Source organism: Doryrhamphus excisus, chromosome 16, assembly GCF_030265055.1.
Source record: "Doryrhamphus excisus isolate RoL2022-K1 chromosome 16, RoL_Dexc_1.0, whole genome shotgun sequence".
Classification (NCBI taxonomy): domain Eukaryota; kingdom Metazoa; phylum Chordata; class Actinopteri; order Syngnathiformes; family Syngnathidae; genus Doryrhamphus; species Doryrhamphus excisus.
In genome coordinates, this window is record NC_080481.1 from 3,149,618 (window position 1) to 3,173,010 (window position 23,393).

At 40.8% G+C, this 23,393-nt stretch overlaps 1 protein-coding gene across 17 annotated transcripts in view; it reads left to right on the forward strand.

Annotated features, from left to right (window-relative positions):
* The window catches only part of dmd (dystrophin), a 198,192-nt gene that overhangs the window by 47,246 nt on the left and 127,553 nt on the right, over positions 1 to 23,393 (forward strand). For 16 of the 17 annotated variants that reach the window (XM_058052496.1, XM_058052506.1, XM_058052498.1 and 13 more), the window contains exons 6-15: positions 4 to 105; positions 236 to 306; positions 510 to 628; positions 4,034 to 4,233; positions 14,291 to 14,419; positions 16,389 to 16,484; positions 17,657 to 17,755; positions 19,569 to 19,750; positions 20,140 to 20,290; positions 21,220 to 21,339. In XM_058052496.1, coding sequence (XP_057908479.1) covers positions 4 to 105; positions 236 to 306; positions 510 to 628; positions 4,034 to 4,233; positions 14,291 to 14,419; positions 16,389 to 16,484; positions 17,657 to 17,755; positions 19,569 to 19,750; positions 20,140 to 20,290; positions 21,220 to 21,339 — 1,269 coding nt within the window. The remainder of the gene's footprint in view (positions 1 to 3; positions 106 to 235; positions 307 to 509; positions 629 to 4,033; positions 4,234 to 14,290; positions 14,420 to 16,388; positions 16,485 to 17,656; positions 17,756 to 19,568; positions 19,751 to 20,139; positions 20,291 to 21,219; positions 21,340 to 23,393) is intronic. The other variant, XM_058052502.1, reaches the window with a different exon arrangement.

Consider the following 23,393-nt stretch of genomic DNA (forward strand, 5'->3'; position numbering starts at 1 on the left):
CAGGTAAAGGATGTGATGAAGGAGGTGATGGCTGGCCTACAGCAGACCAACAGTGAGAAGATTCTGCTGAGCTGGGTTCGTCAGAACACAAGCCAGTACCCACAGGTTTGTATCATCATACCAGATCAATCACTGAACGGGAGTCAAGAGACGGGAACACGGGGAAGAGTTTTCCCACGGGGAAGAGACAGGAAGTGAGAAGCCGGGATTAATATCCTTTGTATGTGTCCCTCAGGTCAACGTGGTCAACTTCTCCAGCAGCTGGAATGATGGGCTGGCGTTCAATGCCCTCATCCACAGCCACAGGTACCGTAGCCTTAGTTGACATCATAACTTTGCCATATTTAATGGCAATTAATATTTTATTCTGTGTGTCAGACCCGGTGGCGGTTTTTAGGTTAGATTTCAATCAGCTCCACACAAGCTATAGAATTCATGATGAGGACAGGAGCAGGTTGTTCAATAAAATCTCATTGTTTCCCCCCCCGCCCTACCCTCACTCACACAAGACCGGAGCTATTCGACTGGAGTTCTGTCGAGGCCAAAGTGTCAGTGATTGACAGACTGGAACATGCCTTCAGTACAGCAGAACGACACCTGGGCATTGACAGACTGCTGGACCCAGAAGGTAATTAACCAACCAACACACACACACACACACACACACACACACACATACACTTTTTAGCATTTCAGTGTTTTATTAATAGAACAGTGATTTTTATGTCATTTAGTCTGAACAGGATGTAGCAATACGTGTATTATTCTGGTAATAGTTAGTAGGGGTATACAACTGTACTGCATCACACTAACAACTTTTTACAGTGGGCCTTTTCCCTGGAAAGTAAGTATTTGATCCGGTCTGCTAAACATATACATTTTTCAGAACAGCTAAATTGCCACAACAAACCAGATGGTGAATTATTATTTAGCATTTTTTTGGGGGCGGGGGGATTGGAACAGTGGAACCGACCTCACAGCTCGGGGTTAAATTCCACCCTCTGTTCTCCCCATGCATGCGTGGGTTTTCTCCGGGTACTGCGGTTTCCTCCCACATTCCAAAAACATGTTAGGTTAATTAGCGACTCCAAATTGTCCATAGGTATGAATGTGAGTGTGAATGGTTGTTTGTCTATATGTGCCCTGTGATTGGCTGGCCACCAGTCCAGGGTGTACCCCGCCTACCCGAAGACAACTGGGATAGGCTCCAGCACCCCCCACAACCCTCGTGAGGATAAGCGGTAGAAAATGAATGAATGAATGGAACAGTGGAACCCTGGTAACGTAGAATTCCGTATTTATAAGTGGAATATTTTAGTAGTTAGAGCATAGAAAAACAGTTTGATGTTCTAAATGTAACATTGTTAAAGCCCTCTAAACATGAAATGACATCCCTGTCGTCGCCTTTATGCTCGTATTACCCAATACTGTAGACATTATGGGAGAAAATAAGACTTACATTAGACTCGTGTGTTGCTGTAAATGTGTTCTGATCGGAGAGGTGTGCGGACAGGAAGTGACGTTCGGGGGTTCAGAGTTGAGTCGTAGCTTGGCATGGGTTACAGGCTCAACAGGAGCCCGGATTAGAGATTATTATAGGTAACTGTTGTGAGATCATTCGAACCTGCAATAAACGCCTGTTGTTTCAGTGATCAAGTGTGTCTCGTGGAACATTACTGACTCCTAGTGGTCAGAATAGAATAATACACATCACATATGCTTAAAAATATGCTTATATATATGCTTAAAAAGCTTCATTTAGACCAAAAATATGCATAATTCCGGTAATAGCATGTTAGCATGTTTTTCAGTTAACGTCAAAATTTTGCCTCAATTTGCATACATTTTCCCATCAGGAGTGTAAAGGTGACTATAGGGGTGTCAGTTCATGTCTAGAGGGCTCTAAAAATCATATTTTAAAAGTTTAAATCGTTTTTTTATGCTGTAACTCTAAATATATTCAATTTACAAATAAGGCAATAACTCATACTTCCCAGAAATTAACTTATCTTTGTCGGGTTTGGAACCAATAAACCTGCAATAAACAATGGAATACTGTATTGCACTGAAGAAAATCACAAAAGAAAAATCGCAATGACATTTCTGCCTTGCATAGCAGTCGACCGTTGTTCCGAAAGGCGTCGACATAAACGGGTTCGACTGTATAATGAAGTCATACATCATATGTCAGCCGGTAAACGCCTGTCAAGCTTTGCACTTTTTAAATAGACAAATAAAATAAAATGTCCAAAATCAACAAGAACACACAAAACATGTGCAAAGACATGAAAAACGACCCGTTGGAAGTCATTACCGCAAAGTGTCAGTGCACACTCCCCGCTTTTGGTTCACCTCCCTGCCCACTGGTGACCTCATTTCCTCGGTGATGCCTCTTTAACACACCTCATTAGCGCTCCACTCGGTGGTGCGTGTCTTTCTTCGCCGGCCATGTTCCTTTTTGTCTGACTCTTCATTGTGCCGACTGGATTATACTAGCCAGGCTTCCTTTTCTTCACTTACTGTTACGTCCTTGTTAGCGGCTTGGTTTCACTTTTACAGGTCATCCTTGGCACGGCCTTTGGGTATGGAAAACAGTTAGATTCATCACTAGATTTAGAAGAAGGTTTTTAGAAGTTGGTTTTCTCCAGGTATGTTGAATGCCCGCAGGTATACTTATGCGTTCAGTATATACTGTACTTATACGACGATAAGTACGATACGATAGTAACTAAATAATAATTAGTAACTAAGAGTGTCCAATAGCTACACAACCCATGCACATACTACGCATTAATCGATCAAAAGACTGGGTTCTTAGCTAATTGTGAACTAGAACTATTCTAAGTGTGTTTTTTGAGCTGGTCATACATCATGCATGGTTCTCCAGTGACCTCAAGAAGATGTGCAAACACTGACGTACTAATGCCAATTGTCTGCAAACCACACATAACAGGAAGTGATCAAATTAGTTAATTAATTCAGAGTTAGTTGGGTTGCAGTTGAGTTTTGCAGCCACTTTTATATGTTTCACACTATTGTACTTGGTTAGCAAAAGACCGCTAAAAATATGGACTGTGTATTTAACTCTATAGTGTCGACAATAGGGTTGAGTGGATCAATCAAAATAGTGATATTATCAAAATTGGATCAATACTATTGTAATGAGGTCAACATTTTTTAATTTTCTTCTATGTTTATTTTCACAAATGCACGCCTGATTACATTTTTCAGACCTGTAAAAAAATGGCAAGAATTTGCATTTTGCACTGTTGGACTTTAAAGGGACCTGTTGTGTTTTTTCCCACTTTTCTGACCTATAAATGTCGTTAGAATGTTGTAGGCTAGTGTTAAACTAAGTTTCAGATAATGAGGTTTGCGCATTTGGAAGTGAGCCCTGAAAGAAATTTGGGATGGCTCAAAATGCTCGGTTTCAGAAGGCGGAGTAAAACTGCGCCTTTGTGATGTCACAGAGGGCCGGACTCCTCCCATTGAGCCCCATACATTGGACATTAAAAGGTGGGGAAAAAAATTCTCAGATGAGAAAAAAAAATGAAACCTGATGAAAAATGTGAGATAGCACCAAATGTCTGGGGTGCTTTTTCCTTGAATGGAACAATGGAGCTTCGGGTTGTGCAGGGGCGTCAAACGGCAGATGGCTATGTGGTGACACTGCAGTTTGCAATGCCTGCCTGACAAAAGCATTCCAGAGAAATGACTGTTTTGGACCATCCTACGTGTTTCCCTGATCCTAATGAAATCCAGTTTTTAACATTTGGAGATGGATGGCAAAGGGAAGATAGTGGCTGTCCTCCGTGAAGCCATCTTCACCACCTGGAGCAACACTCCACTAACCTCCTGGGACACAGTGGCATCAAGGAAATTTTTTGAGGAGGTTTTGGGGTTTTTTGATCTATGGTCTATGGACTTTTGATCAGCTGAAGAACATCCCGTTTCACTTTAATGATTGTTTGCTATACGTTGCTGCATATTGAGCTAAAAACTGTTCTCCCTTTGTCATTGTTTCACTGTTTAGACGTGGCAGTGCCTCATCCCGACAAGAAGAGCATCATCTTGTACGTGACGTCGCTCTTCCAGGTGCTTCCGCAGAGCATTACCATGGAGGCCATACAGGAAGTGGAGACACTGCCACGGGCCGGTAGTGCCGCCGGTGCTCCCCGCGTGCTGACCGAGGAACACTACCAGATCCAGACCCAGCAGCGCTTCTCTCAGCAGGTCTAACACACGGATGCATGGTCTAAGACACGTCTTGTGTCATTGTTATTTTTTTGGTTAGTCGTTTGCAGTGAAATTTTTACCACAGGCATTCCAAAACTGGAGAGGTGGGTCTGTGGGGATGTTTTTTTGTCTATTTGACGTTGGCCAAGGTCAAACATGATTATGTGTTCTCGGCAAGTGAAGCTTGGAATACCTCAGTCAGTGGAATACCTCAGTCAGTGCATTTCAAGAAGTATACTTCGGTGTGTTCCTGAGGGTGGGAATTTTTTTTGTGCTTACTAGAAATTACGATTGCGTAGGGTCCCAATCCGGGACCACCGGTGAACGGTGCTAATAAAAATGATTACTGTACTTATGACCCCAACCAACAAACCTCCCTCTGGCTTGACATTGGCATCGTCCTCCAAGTGACTGTTGTATTTATTCAATTAGATTCAGCTCCAAAAAAATATCAAAATAAAAATAAATTAAAAAAAGCCGACAACAAAAAGACAACAAAACAACATAATTTAACCCACTGACAAAAATAAACAAACCAAAAAAAAAAACAGGAGCATTCCGGTTTGGACAGGGAACCTTTTTCCGTCCCGTATTGAATTGTGGACTGCTATAGAGCAGCTACACAGGATAATCAGCAAAAAAAGCTCTTTAGTTCCTCCAGAATCTGCACCTATTCAGCTGTATGTGTTTTGCGGGACTACCAGTGTTTAAAACACTCCAGTAGAGCCACTCATTTTGGTGCTAAAAGGCTACTGGCAACCCTGGTCCCTTATGCACACTCTATAATGCTACACAGACAAGCACTTTTGGTCCATGATTTACACACAATATTAGAACACGGATAAATTGTTACTTACTGCTTGCAAAAAAATAAAAAATAAGATTCAGCTCCAGAACCTTCCCCTTCTCTCTTCAATTACCATTGTTCACTTGTGACACTATTCTGTTTTTCACACACATTAACTTCTAAGACGTGGAATGAATGATAACATAAGATGATCTGTGAACATTGTAGCAAGACCCTGCGGTGCGTTCAAGGACCGCTGAGAAAAGTGTGGAGTCTCAACGCTTGACAAAAAAACATAATGATAATCAAGGAGGCGACATGCTAACGTTTTCAAGAGGAAATATTCATTCATGTTTTTATATAGAGTCCATCAGACCGACTGAAATGTGTGGAAAATGACCTGGCAGCGATGCGGCTTTAATGCAGTTGGTCTCCTCCACCCGAGATAGAAATCCAGCTGCCAGCAGAGACACGAGCGTGCAACTTGCAGAGACATCCAGCTTGAATCAGCCTTGAAGCTGATGAGAAAATTGATTGGAGGATTAAAAGCGTGAGAAGAGGCCTGATGTTGAGCTTTAATTAAGGCCTCAACTTAAAGTGGAAATCTATCGTTGTTCCTGCATCATTCCGCCACATCACAATCACAACACTTTTGCTCCGAAGAGTAAAAGAAGAACATACTCATAACTTTCAGGAGCAGGCTTTGGGGAAAAGATAGCGAAAGTACAGACGAGATAGCAATACAGAAAATGAGGAGCATCGTGACGAAACAAACTGGTAACAGAAAGTGACAGCGAAGCAACAAGGCCAGTGGGAAGAGTCACAAAAAAGGCAACAGGTACACGTCAGGATTAAGGCTGCTTGATTAGATTTTATTTTTATTTTTTATTTTACCTTTATTTACCCAGGCAAGCAATTTAAGAACAAATTCTTATTTACAAATGCAGCCTGAACAAAGAGCAAAAGCACTTTAATGGGCGAGGGGAGTGCTGAAAATAAGAACGTTAAAATTACAAATATCAATACAGTAAATATGTAATACAAAAGCATCAAACAACATTAAAACAATGGGATATGGCAATAGGCCTAATCAGCAAGTGCATGAGTCAGATGTACAGTAAACCTCGGATATATCGGATTCAATTGTTCCCACTGGTTTTGTCCGATATAAGCGAAATCCGTTATATACGTATACCGGAAAATGTCCGTTTTACGCATATATCGGATTTATATCCGGTATATGCGTAAATCGGATTTTATCCGTTATAAAAAGGCACTTCCTTGACTATGTTTCCAATGTACCTGGACGCGCAGGCAACGCTGCAAACGCTGCAAATGACGTCGTATAGCGGCCTGTCACGATTCGGCGAATCAGAGCGCCACGATGCGGCCATCCGATATATGCGAGGGAAATTTAATGGAAATGCATTGGAACGGGACTGGAGATTTTGTCCGAAATAGGCGAAATCCGTTATAAAAAATCCGATATATGCAATGAATTTTTATTGGAAATGCATTACAGAAAAATCGGTTCTTTTTTATCTGTCCGTTGTGAGCGAATTTCCGATATATGAGTCCGATATATCCGAGGTTTACTGTAATTAGTTGCAAGTTTTGTTTAAAGACAGAGAAAGATGTGAAGGCTGAAAGTTTTCGAGAGTTTTGTAGGGTGTTCCAGTCATTAGCTGCAGCAAACCGGAAAGCGCTGCGTCCAAAGACGGTACGAACTTTGGGGATGGAGAGTTTGATGTGATTACAGGACCTTAGATTGTAAGCAGAGTGAGAAAGATGTAAGAGGGAAGAGAGATAGAAGGGTGTGATGCCAAGTATGGTTTTGTCGATGAGCTGGAGCCAGTGACGGAGCCATGTGGTATGGAGTGATGTCCAGTCTACCAACTTATAGAATTCACAGTGGTGAAGAATATCCAGCTTCTTCAGAGTGGACTGAGACGCCATCCTATAGATGGTGTCACCATAATCAAAAATGGGCAAGATGGACATTTTGACAAGAGTATGTTTTGCTGAACGGGTGAAAGAGGACTTATTGCGATAGAGGAAGCTCAAGCGAGCTTTGACTTTTGACTGCAGGTGCTTGATATGGGTGGTGAAGGAAAAGGACGTGTCCAACCAGAGGCCAAGATATTTGTAACAGGTCACAAACTCCAGATTTGAGATTGCGATTCTCTCATGGGTCCTGCCAAGCCCAACAAACCCGTGTTGCCAACTTTGTGACTTTGGCGCTACGTTTAGCGAGTACTCAAAACCCTCTAGCGACCTTTTCTCGTTATTCGAGACTCTAACATGAAAGCCGGTATCATTCTTAAAGGGGACCTAATATGCTTTTTCACTTTTCTGACCTATAAAAGTAGTCAAAATGTTGTATTCTCATGTTAAACCATGTCAAAATTTCCAATAATGAGGTTTATGCATTTAGAAGTGAGCACTGAAAGAAGTTTGGGATGGCTCAAAACGCTCCGTTTCAAAAGGCGTGGTAAAACTGCACCTTTGTGACATCACAGAGGAGCGGACCTCCTTATATATAAACTCTCTGCCCTCCCCCAAGTGCTGCTCCGCTGTTTACTTACTAGCATTGCCTCAAAAGGGAACTCCACATTTGTTTACATTTCCTAAAGGCGCCACAATCAGGCATTAGGCAAAAGTGCTTGTCTGCGTAGCATTATAGCATAGCCTTTAGCATAGCCTTGGCTCTTGAAAAACCCAAGTTTTTTACACACCGGTAGTCCCGCAAAACACTAGACATTACCGATGCTGTAGAAAAAAGAAAACGCTAAATTATTAAAGCTACTTACCATTGAGAGACGTCATGAAGTAACCTCTTTTCTTGAGAAACTTTGGACTGTCCAGTCTCTACTTCCGGATCGGATTCGGAATCCAACACATATGGCTGTATGTTAAAAGCGGACACTTAAAAGTTAAATCGCCGTTTATCAACTCCTATAAAGTCAGCTGCACAAACCAGAACTATTTCTATGTACTCAGGAGTGTGACCAACCACAGTGGAGTGAGCGTGCCAGGAGGTGGGCCGTGGGTGGAATACATTAAAACAGACCGTTTCCGCGGGATCCACAAAAACCAAAGAAATACAGCTGAATAGGTGCAGATTCTGGAAGAACGAGAAAGCTTTCTGTGCTGGTTATTGTGTGTAGCTGCTCTATAGGAGTCCACAACTCAATACAAAGGGCCGAAAAATGAGCACAATAGGTCCCCTTTGAAGTTGGACTCTGCAACTGCACACAAGTGATATTCGGGTTATAAACGAGTTCGATTCCTATAACATGTAGTGTAAGTTGGAACTCATACCTAACACAGAACATGTGAAGAGCATGAAATACAGAATCATACAAGAATGAAATGAAAAGGTAATAAAAGTACGCTTTTATGTGTTGTGTTAAAGAATTTAGTGATTTCTGACTTGTTGATATTGTTGATGGACCGCCTCCCTGTCAGTCGTCACTCGGAAATCTTGTCGAAAGTCTTCCTGGAAGCGCAGAGGAGGCCATGCTAGCTGCAAATGAGGCAACAATGCCATATTTTCTTTCACGTTCCGTAGCTATAATGGCCATGAGCATGAGAAGGAAATTAACTGCAAATTGAGACAGACTTCTCTGAGTGGAGAGGCTGCCGTGGGGCGGGGCCAGGATCAAATTTCAAATAGCAAATTAGATCCACCGGCTGTGACCTTTACTGCTCAGTAATGCTGAGGTCAGTGTCCTGCTATCACACTGAATCACGGCAGGGTTGAGAGCGCTTCCTGGGAGTAATGGCTGGTAATATTATTACCTCGCTCCGCTTAATGGCGCCATCAGCCCTCCCTGCGAGGAAAAAAGGTGTCGACTTCGACAGCCTGCATGGTGAATAAAGATGTCCGATGCAGACATAAAGCGCCACAGCGGAGAAGTACTCAATAAAAGCAGAGTCAAGGGAAGAGGAGGAAGAGTTACTATTATCCCTCTACCCCCTCATCTGTCACCATCAGAGATGTCACCGCCTCCTTGTATCAGCACCTGGGATGGAAGCAGGTCCCAGACTTTAGCTTTTAAGGTTTATGACAACTGTTAAGTTGGCTTTTCTTTTCTTGATAACTCCTTTGTGGTAAAACGGGCTTTCGCTTGCTACTTTCAATGCGCTTTGACACCTTGGCCATCTACTGATGGCACCGCCTTAACTAGTGATACTTGGACATGGTCACGGGAAGACCGAGGATTGAACTCGCAACCCTGTTTTCTATGCACGACACTTGTGGTTCACAATAGTCGGCGTGCGGGCCATATCCGGCCAGTCAACTCCACTTTTTCTCTACTTTTTAACAGCAAAAGCTGTTTGGAGGGAATATGAATATAAATATAGATGCATACATGCAGAGGGACTTTCAGAACAAACATCACAACTTTGCAATACTCCACAATGCCAGTAGTTGACGGGTGGTTCTGGAATCTTTTAAATCTGGACCCATGCAAGATTTTGGACTTTAGAAACTTTCTGCAGTACAGCTAATATGAGTTTGTAAACACTGACCAAGGCTAATAAATACTACTGTAATTTTTACACATATTTTGCCTATATTACACATTTTCAAGCATAAAAACGACCAAATAAACTAAAATACAAACATAAGGCATTCAGCACCAACCTTGATTGGTGGAACAAGATGTTTTTATTACAGCTTTCAGTAATCTCACAACAGGCACAATAATCTCGAACATAATCTCTGTAATTTTTACACATATTTTGCCTATATTACGCATTTTCAAGCATAAAAATGGCCGAATTAACAAAAATACAAACATAAGGCATTCAGCACCAAGCTTGATTGGTGGAACAAGATGTTTCTATTGCAGCTTTCAGTGATCTCACAACAGGCACAATAATCTCTAACACGGGCCACTGTTGCGGCCATAATCCACATCAAGCTTAAACTCAACTCTCGATGTCACTTCCTGTCCACCCTTTCACTCAGCACTCAGCACTGGAACACGTTTACAGCAACACACATAAGCACAGTTTTTATTAATGTGTGGCTGATTTTCACTTATGTCTACTTTGTTGGTAATATGAGTGTAATGGTGACTGTAGGGGTGTTATTTCATGTCTAGAGGGCTCTAATCATACATTCATTCATTTTCTACCGCTTATCCTAACGAGGGTCGCGGGGGTGGTGGAGCCTATCCCAGCTGTCTTCAGGCGAGAGGCGGGGTACACCCTGGACTGGTGGCCAGCCAATCACAGGGCACATATAGACAAACAACCATTCACACTCACATTCATACCTATGGACAATTTGGAGTCACCAATTAACCTAGCATGTTTTTGGAATGTGGGAGGAAACCGGAGTACCCGGAGAAAACCCACGCATGCACAGGGAGAACATGCAAACTCCACACAGAGATGGCCAAGGGTGAAATTGAACCCTGGTCTCCTCGCTGTGAGGTCCACCGTGCAGCTCGGCTCTAATCATGAAAAATAATAATATTTTGAATAATGACATATGCTGGTGTTGGAGAGTTTGCTTGTTCTTGGTGTTTAGATTTTCCCCCAAAATGATGTACAACGTGGGCATAGTGATGATGACTAGTGATGATGATGTAGCCAGAGCGTTGCTGTCCTTGGTACCGGGGTATTTCAGGCACCAGAGCACTGGTGTGGTGCCTGCAGCAGGTTGCACCAATCAGCAGTTTGACACGAGCCAAGTGATGCCGCAGTGTGTTAGTCTTGGCGTGCCCGCATTGGAAGAGCCAGCGGAAAGAGAGACAGCGAAAGTCTAGCAGGTTAAGAGGAAAGCGACGGCGAGGACAAGGTGAGAGAGGGTGAGTGATAGCTCCAAAGGTGCAAGCGGAGATGCTAAGACATTAAACATTCACAGAGCCTGTGGTGTCGCTGCTCCATTGTGGAGGAAGCACCCGAATGGGTCGTCTGGACACTGTAATATCTGTCCCAATCCTTCAGTGTTTTTGTCTCATCATGGTACCTTTGGGCAACCTGATGGATAGTCCAACCAAGCCAAGAAAGGTCTTTGAATACTTGCTGATGTACTGCACAATGTAACAATTTCATCTTGCATCCTTTAATCAGTGCAGCATTTTGCAGCTTTCACAATCTGGACTCATAACATGCAAATAGGCATGCCGGTCTGTGCAAGCCAGGGGTGTCCAACGTGCGGCCTGGGGGGCCATTTGTGGAAAGTTATTTTTTAGTGGCTTATTCTGCCTCCAACATCCTTAATTTTTTTCATTCATTTATTAATTTTTTTACCGTTTATCCTCACGAGGGTCGCAGGGAGATCCCCGCGAGAGGCGGGGTACACTGTGGACTGGATGTTGAGCCAATCACAGGGCACATATAGACAAACAACCATTCACACTCACATTCATACCTATGGACAATTTGGAGTCGCTAATTAACCTAGCATGTTTTTAGAATGTGGGAGGAAACCGGAGTACCCGGAGAAAACCCACGCATGCACGGGGAGAACATGCAAACTCCACACAGAGATGTCCGAGGGTGGGATCGAACTCGGGTCTCCTAGCTGTGAGGCCTGCGTGCTAACCTATTTTTTATGACTTATACTGGCTTCTTTGCAACATTTGCTCTTTTTAAGTGCTTGTGGTTTGAAGTTTGTTGTGTGTAAATTGATAGAGATGAGGAGTTACCATAGCAACACAAACGCAACCACGCCACCCCCTGTACCGGACTGACTGTTGTTTGTTAAATTCAAAAGCACACAATAATTGTACTAAACACATGTTTAGTACAGTAAATACTGTGTATGTAATATACATGGTATACATAAACTAGAATACATAAATTCTTTGGAATTTAGTGCAATGGTAAATATTGTAAATTGTTATATTAAATAAAAATGTAATTTAAAAACAAACAGCACCTCAACTTAAGACAAATAATAACATGTTGATGGGTGGCTATGAAAACACACAAGTGTAACAGATTGCAGTAGATGACTTTTATGTTTATGCTTTATGTTTATGATGCTTACAGCATGACAACACAAAGTGGGTCATATTTCCACTACTGTGACATGTTTTGATGGAAGTCTTATGCAGCGATTGTGCTTTGATGTGACAAATTTGATGTAACTTTGATCAAATGGAGAGGCGCTAAAAGCCTTTACACGTCATGAGCTGGGAACACAAAATGCAGGTTGGATTGCAAGGTATACAGCACGGTTCCAATCCTGTGTTGTGTACTGCCTCACTTATACTTATACTTATCTTAACTAAGAAATTGACCAGCGGCATGGAATGGATTGTGTTCGATGCTGGAGGTCCTACTATAGGTTTAAACTGCAACGTGTACTGCGACCCCATGACGTAGAATTAAACAAGACGATGTGATTCAGTCACACCAAGCTAATTAAGCACAGCACATTGCCTTCTGGCGCCAACTCGGCCATTAATCAGCAGTAGATCATTTTCTCTGCAATGTCTTGGCGTCACTGTAGATATTTTCATTTAGCGCCTCTAATTAGCGATGAAATACAACTCTGTTCTGGTCTTTTGCCTCCCAACTTTCCACGTTTTAGATGACAAATGACCGAAGACGGCACGTCAACATGTGTTGCACTTCTGTCCGATTGTGTGTTTTATTCTGTGCTCCGTGTGTCTCCATCCGTCTCTCATGTCCGCAACTTCTGCCACGTTTCCATCCAGTTTTTTTTTTCTTTGAAATAATAACAGAAGAAGGAAAACAGTTATAAGTGAATTTGTATTTGATTGAGGGAAGAAAGGGTTTGATCCGAATAAGCGGGTGAAGAAAGCCTTGTTGGTAAGCAAAGAGGTCCTGTAGTCGCTTACCAGAATGGCACTCATTTCCGTCCCGATGATTCCACCCCCATCTTTCATAGTAGTGATGGTGTTGTTGGACTCTTAGTCACCATTTCTCTGCCTCCAAATGCACCCGGATGCCAAAGAGCTCCATTTTGGTGTCATAAGACGCAACACATTCTCCCAAGCCTTGTTGAGTCATTCAGGTGTTGATTGTCAAACATTCAGACAGGTCTTTGAATGTCTCTTCTTACGTAGGGGGACTCAATCCGTTACAGCAAAGTGTCTTATTAAGGCGCTTAAATGCTGAATGTGCTCCCAACACCCTTGACATCATTAACCAGCACCTCCCTTGCGCCTCCGTCACCTTCCCCACAATCATCCTTTCCCCAACATGTGAAATGTTGCATGGAAGATTGACCCTTGTTACCTTGTATTTTGTCCCTGAGGCCCTTTGACAGCTCTTTGGTCTTGCCCATGGTGCCTAAGAGATTGTTTGTGTGGGTGTCTTTCATCCTTATGACAAGTTGAGATGAGGAATACTTTCTTAAAGGGACAGAACTGATGTGTACGTATTTCTCTCAATCAAATGCAAAATAATTTACAACCTTTTTTTAAAATTTTTGTCCCTTTTTGTTAAAATGAGCCTACCATACTACAGTAAACCGCGGATGTATCGGACAGATAAAAAAGAAACGATTTTTCTGTAATGCATTTCCAATAAAAATTCATTGCATATATCGGATTTTTTATAACGGATTTTGCCTATTTCGGACAAAATCTCCAGTCCCGTTCCAATGCATTTCCATTAAATTTCCCTCGCATATATCGGATGGCCGCATCGTGGCGCTCCGATTCGCCGAATCGTGACAGGCCGCTATACGACGTCATTTGCAGCGTTTGCAGCGTTGCCTGTGCGTCCAGGTACATTGGAAACATAGTCAAGGAAGTGCCTTTTTATAACGGATAAAATCCGATTTACGCATATACCGGATATAAATCCGATATATGCGTAAAACTGACATTTTCCGGTATACGCATATAACGGATTTCGCTTATATCGGACAAAACCAGTGGGAACAATTGAATCCGATATATCCGAGGTTTACTGTACCATATTCTTCCTACGTTATTTGTTGCAGAATATATTGCATTTCAGCGACTGGTAGCATCAACGTTTACTAAAAACCTTCAACTAAGTTTGGTTGGGTCTTTTAAATAGTTGTATAAAAATGTTCTGTGCATTTCCACTTAAAACTAGCTAGACGTTTGGATTTGGATGGAAACAGAGCTGATGTCTTATTATTCATGTTTCTTTTTTTCTCCTCTCTTTTCTCTCTCGTGTCCGCACTCTCCTCCTCTCCTCTCCAACGTGCCTATTGTGTTGTGCGTTCTTCACCATCTGTCCTCTACCGTGCGCCTTTGCCGTCACGTCCCCGTGCGACCGTGTCCTCTGTCTGGCTCTCAGATCACGGTGAGCGTGGCTCAGGGCCGAGTGCAGAGTCCCTCCTCTCAGCCTCGCTATAAAAGCTACGCCTACGCCCAGGCGGCCTATGTCAAGTCGCCTGAGCAAAAGAGGAGACGCTTTACCGAGCAGGTCTGTGTGTCACCCCGTGCTGTCACCTCACGCTACATGTCCATATGTGTGTGTGCTGATGTTTGCTGTGTCCAAATGTCCGTCAGCCAAGTCTCTGTTCACGTCCTTGATGGTGCTAACGGACCAGAATCAACACTCTATAGACACCTCAGTCCGGATGGGTGGTTTTTTTTAATACTTTGGACAGTGGAGAAAACATAGTAAGAGGTGCCACCAAATCCTACCCATAAGGAAAAAAATCAGAATTACTATTAACAAGCAATAAGCATCCATCTTGTTACAGTATGTAGATATGGTAATGGTAATGGTTTTATTTCATTTGAACATGCATCAGATTACAATTGAGTGAATTCCATAATCAGTTCCCAGTTCCACATGTCCAAAAGGAGTAGGAAGAAGCAAAGCTTATTAAATCCTACCCCTCCATCTGGTACTTTTACAATCAGTAACTGTTACATTTGTTCACTTCCTGCTTTCCTTATTTAATTTAATTTAATTGTATTTAATTTTATTCAATTGTATTTAATTTTATTTAATTTTATTTAATTTTATTTAATTTTATTTAATTTTATTTAATTTTATTTTATTTTATTTTATTTTATTTTATTTTATTTTATTTACTTTTTTTATTGGGATGTATAGTACTGTATGTGTATTTCCAATAAATTGATTTTTATTTTGTTATTTAGAGCACAAGTATCCAATCAATCTGGTCCCATCATGTCACTTTAGGCGGCCCCCACGATAGCCAAAATGTGCAGTGGACTCACGTATTTATGCTTCTTCCGAAATGCATGAGTTCCTTTTCATTTTGGCTGAAAAATTGTAGTACAAATGCAAATACCCATCACTATGAGCAATAGTTTTTTTTTTGGCAAAATCTTTGGAAATCTTTATTTTGAACATACATGTTAAAAACATTAAAAGTACATCACACATTTGCACTTATCCCATGCCCGAAAAGAAGAACGAAGAAGCAGTGCTTCGTGGAAGTGCCTCATCTTGAAATATGACTATAAAGGTGACTATAGGGGTGCTAATTTATGTCTACAGGTCTCTAATAATGTTAAAAATCATATTTACAAAGTCATTAAAAGTTTTTTATTCTCTAATTACATAAATATTTTGGAAAGTTATACATTTATATACGTTTATAAATGAGAAATCTTTTCACTTATCATGGTCAGGTCTATCATTTAACACAAACAGTCCTTGGACACATGAAACAGGAAAAAATGATCCTGATATATAAATAAAAAGTTGATAAATTTAATATTGTTTGACAGTGACAAGAGAAACCAAAACCTGATGCAGCCCATGAATGATTGACGGGCTTAGACCAACCAAGCATGCGGCATATCGCGGTCATTTTTCCACGTTCTAGGCATTTTATGATGTCTAATTTCACCTTACTTAATCATTCATGGTAAATGCCGCAACCCAAAATTCCATAAAACGAAGCACCTTACCACGAAATGCCGTAACATGTAACACCGTAACACACAATGCCATGGGACCAAATGTTGTAACATGAAAAGCCATAAAATGAAACACCAAAACACAAAATGCCGTAACACAAAATGTCATAAAATGAAACACCATAACTGCTATAACACGAAACGTGAACCTTCATAATACGAGGACCACCTCTATGTGTTTTTATACTTTTTATACAACATAGATAAAAGAACTACCTTTGTGAAAGGTGCCCTCTTGGTTTTATAGTTTCCAAAATTGTTCCTCTGGAATAATACACATTACAGTATTAAATTCTATATTATACTCGGATGGCGTGTATAAAGTGTTTTTATGGCATCCAAGCATGGCTTTTTTTAACAAAGCTGTGATGCATTCTAGTCCCTCACATGTACGGTTTCTTTAAAATCTTGGCCTCTCTTTTCTGTTTCTCATCCATATCTGACCTCTGACCCTATGGCACCCTCTGTCCTTGGCCTGCTCGGATCTGCAGTTCCTGAGTCCCAGCCAAGAGGAGCTGCAGCGAGGCCTCAGTCCACTGCCTCCAGGCTCCACCACTCTCGAGGCTTATCAAACGGCCCTGGAGGAGGTATGTCAAAGAAGATACCTCTGTGGGCATTGCTGGTCATTAAATGACCGAAACAAACCTAAAACATCAGAGGGAAAATGTTGTGAAGGAGATTTAACATACCATAAGCGTACTTCAGTCAAGATATACTGAAGTCAGTATATCAGATATACTGTAGTTTGTGGCATACCCCAGGGGTCAATACTATGACCAAAGCTACTGTATTTGTCTTATCTATATAGAAATATACTGTAGTTTGCGGCATACCCCAGGGGTCAATACTGCGACCAAAGCTACTGTATTTGTCTCATCTCTATAGAAATATACTGTAGTTTGCGGCATACCCCAGGGGTCAATACTGAGACCATAGCTACTGTATTTGTTTTATCTACTATATAGAAATATACTGTAGTTTTTGGCATACCCCAGGGGTCAATACTGCGACCAAAGCTACTGTATTTGTCTTATTTATATTGAAATATACTGTAGTTTGTGGCATACCCCAGGGGTCAATACTGCGACCAAAGCTACTGTATTTGTTATCTACATAGAAATATACTGTTATGTGTGGCATACCCCAGGGGTCAATACTGTGACCAAAGCTACTGTATGTGTTTTATCTCTATAGAAATATACTGTAGTTTGTGGCATACCCCAGGGGTCAATACTGCGGCCATAGCTACTGTATTTGTTTTATCTATATAGAAATATACTGTAGTTTGCGGCATACCCCAGGGGTCAATACTGCGACCAAAGCTACTGTATTTGTCTATATAAAAATGGCATCTGTAAGGCCACAAAGATTTAAGCTAGTATTATATCAGATGTTCAAATGTAAACACAGAGGTGCTAATGGAAACAACACTTCCATAACACTGGAAATAAACAATTAAACAAAATAAACAAGACAATTTCAATGACGCCCCCTATTGGTAGAAATTAATTTTACATTTTAAATGACCTACCTGTAACATTCTGCTTCGTCTGAGAGAAGTGGCATGGCTCAGGTTATGGAGTGGCTGTCTGCCAACATGATGGTTGCTGGTTCGATTCTGGTTTAATTTCAACACATTTTTAGGATACTTTTACTCCATTTTAGTTGAGCTTCAGCAGTCACATGTACTGTACTGTCATTTTGTTAATCTTTCCGAAAATAACCTTCACGGTTATGTTTTTCAACCGTGGATGTCAAGGTGCTGACGTGGCTTCTGTCGGCTGAAGACGGGCTCCAGGCTCAGCCTCCCATCTCGGACCTTGTTGAGGAGGTGAAGGAGCAGTTTCACACACATGAGGTGAGAACTGGAAGAGTAGCAATATGCTTTTTTTTGTAGATGGAAAGCAAACAGACCTCACAGTTGGGTAGAAAAAGTATTTGGAACCAGCAGTCTACTGGTGGCCACTCATCCTCCATAAAGAGGACAACAGTAGCCACGTATACATGGACTCGAATATTCCAATTGCATTCGGTTTATTTGATCAAACGGAAAGAATTGAACCTGTGAGGTCTGCGCGCTAACCACTCGACCGCCGTGCAGCCTGTCCTGTCCTGTATTTATTTAGGAATAATTCACTTATTTTTTAAATTAGCAATCTTCACTTGCTAAATGTACTACAAAAAAGGTCAGTAAGGATAATTCATAATGCCGCCTACAGAGAACATACTAACTCCTTATTTCTAAAATCACAAATACTTCAACTTGCTGATATAGTTCATCTTCAAACAGCTAAAATAATGCATAAGGCTAAAAATAACCAATTAGCTAAAAATGTCATCCAATACTTCTCTACAAGAGAGGAGAAATATGATCTCAGGGAAGAAGTACATTTGAAACACTTATATGCTAGGACTACGTTAGCGTTAGCATAGCATTTCAGTATGTGGAATCAAACTATGGAATGGATTGAGTAAGGAAGTCAAACAATGCACAACGATGAGCCAATTCAAGAAACAATACAAGCAGTTGATGTTTGCTAAATACAAGGATGAAGAGTCTTGAACCAGTCATGATGTGCTATATATATCACTATATTGACACTTATCACATACTACAGTATTAATTGGCCCTGTACCCTAGAAACCGCCCATGAATGATACGGGAAAAGGCCGAAATGATACTGTGTCAAAGCCCAGGGCAGTGATACTGATAAAATATAGAGTTTAATCATGTCCAGTATCAGCCCCCGTAGCTGTCCACTCAGAGCGTGTTGCTCTGGTATCATGCCCGTGAAACAACCAATCAGAGAACAGCGCACAAGCCCAGGTCATGAAGTGGGCTCCTGGGCTTAACTTTCGCACATGTGACAGGAAATGTCACTGTAACTATAAATATTCCTAGTGCTTCTCCAGTCACCAAAAAACCCAAACTTGATTAATGGAACTTTAATTGTCAGACATTGATAAGATAAGACTGTTGATAAAATATTATTGTTTAAATATTTTAGCAATTGTTGTGTTTACACTGTTTAGATATAATACATGTAATAAACTGAACATTTCTGGAAACAAAATGGTCTTTTGATTAAATAGTACGTGATAATAAGCTCATGATTAAATAGTATGTGATAATAAGATCATCACATGGTTTGTCTGGTATCAGGCCAGGTATCATGCCCCCAAGTGCCCGAGACCTATAATTACTATGGTACCCATTATGTCATTGAATGGTCATATCACCTTGTACTTCGGTACGAGGTACATTATTAAAAAAAAAAAAAAAACTGGATTATGGAAAGCAGGAAGTGAACAAATGTAACAGTTACTGATTGTACCAGATGGTGGGGTAGGATTTAATAAGCTTTGCTTCTTCCTACTCCTTTTGGACATGTGGAACTGGGAACTGATTATGGGATGCACTCAATTGTAATCTGATGCATGTTCAAATGAAATAAAACCATTACCATTACCATAATTTATGGATGGATGGAACAAGATTGGACCCCCACCATTGCAGTCTATTTAGTAACATCTCATTCATCTCAAATGAAATGATGTGTTTTTTTAAAGCCACTTTCGGTTGAGACATGTAGTAAAGTAAAGGGCCTTCGTTGGTTCAATCACCTCTACGAATGCAACTGTGAGACATGTCGATGCCTCTCGTCCTCAAGGGCTACATGGTGGAGCTCACCACGCACCAGGGCAGCGTCGGGCGCGTCCTCCGGGCCGGCGCCGCCTTAGTGGCCGAGGGGAACCTGAGCGAGGAGGAAGACACCGAAGTGAGGGAGCAGATGAACCTGCTGAACTCCCGATGGGAGCACCTGAGGGTGGCCAGTATGGAGAGACAGAGCAGGTGCGCTTTTAGCTATTTGCTAATAATGAGCAGTGTTTGCCCTACAGTCATATTCTATGAAAAATAATTGCTTCCACCTGCCGTGTTGCTCCGCCCCCAGCATGTAGACAACACTGCCTGCATAAACAGCAACAGCAGGCGGAATCATGACAAATTCTTTAAGTAGGATAGAGTAAACACGTTGCAAAATGCGGAGATCAGTGTCTGCTGTCAGATATGTGAAGAGGAAGGACGTTCATTCTGACGCCCCTTCGGCCATATTGTTAAATTGTCACCATGCTGAAAATGTGTCCAGAAGCCAAAGTGACCCTAAAACAACACAGGAAATTGCTTGTCTACGGGTGCTGTGGCTAACACGGCCTTGATGCTCTTACCGTCCATCACCACAGTCTCCATCGGGTCCTCATGGACCTGCAGCACAAGCAGCTCCAACAGCTCACAGACTGGCTGGACATGACAGAAGCTCGGGTCAAGAGGATGGAGGCTCAGCCACTTGGTCCTGACTTGGAGGACGTCAAGCACCAAGTGGAAGAACACAAGGTGGTCACCCGGTTTATTCCACAAACACAGCACATTCAGACACTACATTAGGTATACATGTAAATAAATGTTAGTAAATAAATGTTTCAGAACATCAAACTGAACAGAAAATTCAGTTTTTAAAGGAAACTTTTATTATTAAGTGAGAAAAAAAATCCAAACCTACATGGCATCTAAACCTGGTTGGGCCAACAACTGCAATCAAGCATTTGTGATAACTTGAGTACCTTCCAGTGGTGTCGAATAATTTTTTCCCTTTGGAGAATTGTTGTCATTCAGCCACATTTGAGGCTTTTTCAGCATGAAGTGCCTTTTTAAGGTCATTCCACAGCATCTCAAGGTCAGGACTAAGACCAGGCCAAACCATAGTCTTCAGAGGTAGACTTGCTGGTGTGTTTAAGCGTTATTTGATGTTTCTGTTATGCAATTTTGGGACACAGAGAAGAAGAAGAAGAAGAAGAAGAAGAAAAACTGGGGCGGGAGGGTGTTCCATTCCTAACGCAAAAGAATGATCTTTGGTTCAATCAGGTCTATTTTCAAAATTCCAGCTTTTGCCGAAATTTCCATTTTTCCAAATAGTCCAAATGCCATTTGATCTTGAGAATTCTGACTACCACATTTCTTAACCGATTAAAGCCATTCCAACCGAACAGCATTCAACACAAAACATTCAGGATGTATTTTCCACATTCTAAAAATTCCTCATTTTCCTGCCATTCCACATTTTCATGTCCAAAAATTCCCTTTGAAATGATTTTTCTGCACTCCACTTTCCAAATAATTGCCAATTTTCTGCACAGTATTTCAGCCTCCGCCCTTCAACATTCACACGCAAATTCGACACAAATTGCCTTCTCCAGTAATATAATTATTATGATGATAGTATCATAGAAATGTCATACAAACATGTGATAAAGTGTTTCCTGCAGCTCTTGCAGGAGGACCTGGAGCTGGAGCAGGTCCGGGTCAACTCTCTCACCCACATGGTGGTGGTGGTGGACGAGACCAGCGGTGACAGCGCCACCGCCGCCTTGGAGAGTAAACTTCAGGCAAGTTGGACCACAACCTTTTTTTTTTACTCTTCTCCAAACGTTGTCACGGACCAATGTTGAACCTGTTAACCCTTGTGTTGCTATGGTAACTACTCCATGACACTTGCATATACAAATATACAAATGCTATACATTTATGTAACTGGAAGAATCTCAGCTAAAAGCTCAAACAAACGCATTTTCGAAAAGTAGAAGTCAATTCAAACCACATGTGTTTACTCGGGGCAAATGTTGAAAACAAACAAGCAGCATAATCATGTCATAAAACATAACACTAATGCAACAAATTTAGTTCAACTTGAAGACTAGCAATAGGTATCATTCCTCTATCAGTAAAAGTCACTGAATAACCAGCTTCATTTACACTTATCCAATATCACAGAGAGATCGACAATAACCATTTTTTAATATTCATACCAAACTCATCCATGGAAACCAGAGGTGTACAAAGTGCAACCCGAGGGCCATTTGTGTCCTGTTGCGGTTTTTTATTGGTCCATGGCACATGATATATTGACACATGAACTATATATTTTAACAACAAAACAAAAAAAAACAGCTTTATATAATATACAATAGCTTTAATTAGACTGTAGAATAAGTTAAAAGCATAAAGTCAAAATATAAAGGTAAAAAAGTCATAGTTATTAGAAAAAGTTGGAGTTAAAATAGAGTTAAAAACAAAAACGCAGAAATGTAAAAAAACAACTTTACTTTTAGAAGAATAAAGTAAAAATATAAAGAGAAAAATGCAGTTTAATGAGTACATTGCAAAAATTATGAAAAACAAAATAAAATAAAGTTTAGGTTGGGGAAAAGTTCCAGGTTTATGGGAAATATGTCATAATATTCAACTCCAAATTGTCCATAGGTATGAATTTGAGTGTGAATGGTTGTTTGTGCCCTGTGATTGGCTGGCCACCAGTCCAGGGTGTACAGGGTGAAGACAGCTGGGATAGGCTCCAGCACCCCCCGCGACCCTCGTGAGGATAAGCGGTAGAATTTTATTTTATTTTATTTTATTTTATTTTATTTTATTTTATTTTATTTTATTTTATTTTATTTTATTTTATTTTATTTTATTTTATTTTATTTTATTTTATTTTTATAAAATTATTATTATTTATTATATTTTTTATTTTGGGACCAAAATGAAGTTTTTAGTGTTTATAGAGTACACACTATGACGGTATGACGCATAATATGACAAGAAGAAAATGTACAAATATTATATAAGAAAAAAGTTGAAATATTTGGAAAATTAAAAATACAGTACAGATGGGGGGGAAAGAGTATTTTTTTCTTCAAATATTTATAACCTCTTAACAAAATATCAAAGCAGCCCTTGCATCCTTTCATTTCACCACTGATGTAGACCTTTCACTTGCACACTAAAATATTTTGTATTTTATATTTGCATTCAAAGCCTCTCAATCCCAGGGGTTTTAAAAGTTTAAACAGACCTTTAAAAATGATAATCTCCCGTCTTTACTTGGGAAGGATTCGGAGAGAATCCGCTAACGACACAATAACGATGCAAGCGTGCTAAATAATTCAGCGTGAAACGGAGCACACGTTAGTAGTGATGCATATCATCACGTGGTGATATTAAGCGCAAGTGATTTGTTTCAAGTGCGGCTCTTGCTTTATCTCTTGCAGCGCATTTTAATGCCGAGTGGAGGATAGTTGAGCTAAATAGAACAGAGGACAAAGGATTGTAAAAATGCAAATACATGTTGACTTCTTCAGTGTTCAACCCCCAAACCCTCCACTGCTGTGCTTTCATCAGAGGGCCAGTTATAACGGTGAAAGATTTTATTAAAGTACTCTTGGATTTGATTTGTATTTATTTTTTTTACAACCCATTAAGGGTAACAAGTTTTGGAATCAGAAGTAAGCCCAGGAAAAATAGTGGCAAGCAGATGCACAAATACTGTACTTATTTCCCAATAGGCGGAAAAGAAGGGAAACAGAATGGAAAAAATAGGAGCAATATGGGAGATGGATAAACTTGAAAAGACCAAATGAATTTAGCAAGATGAACAACCAAG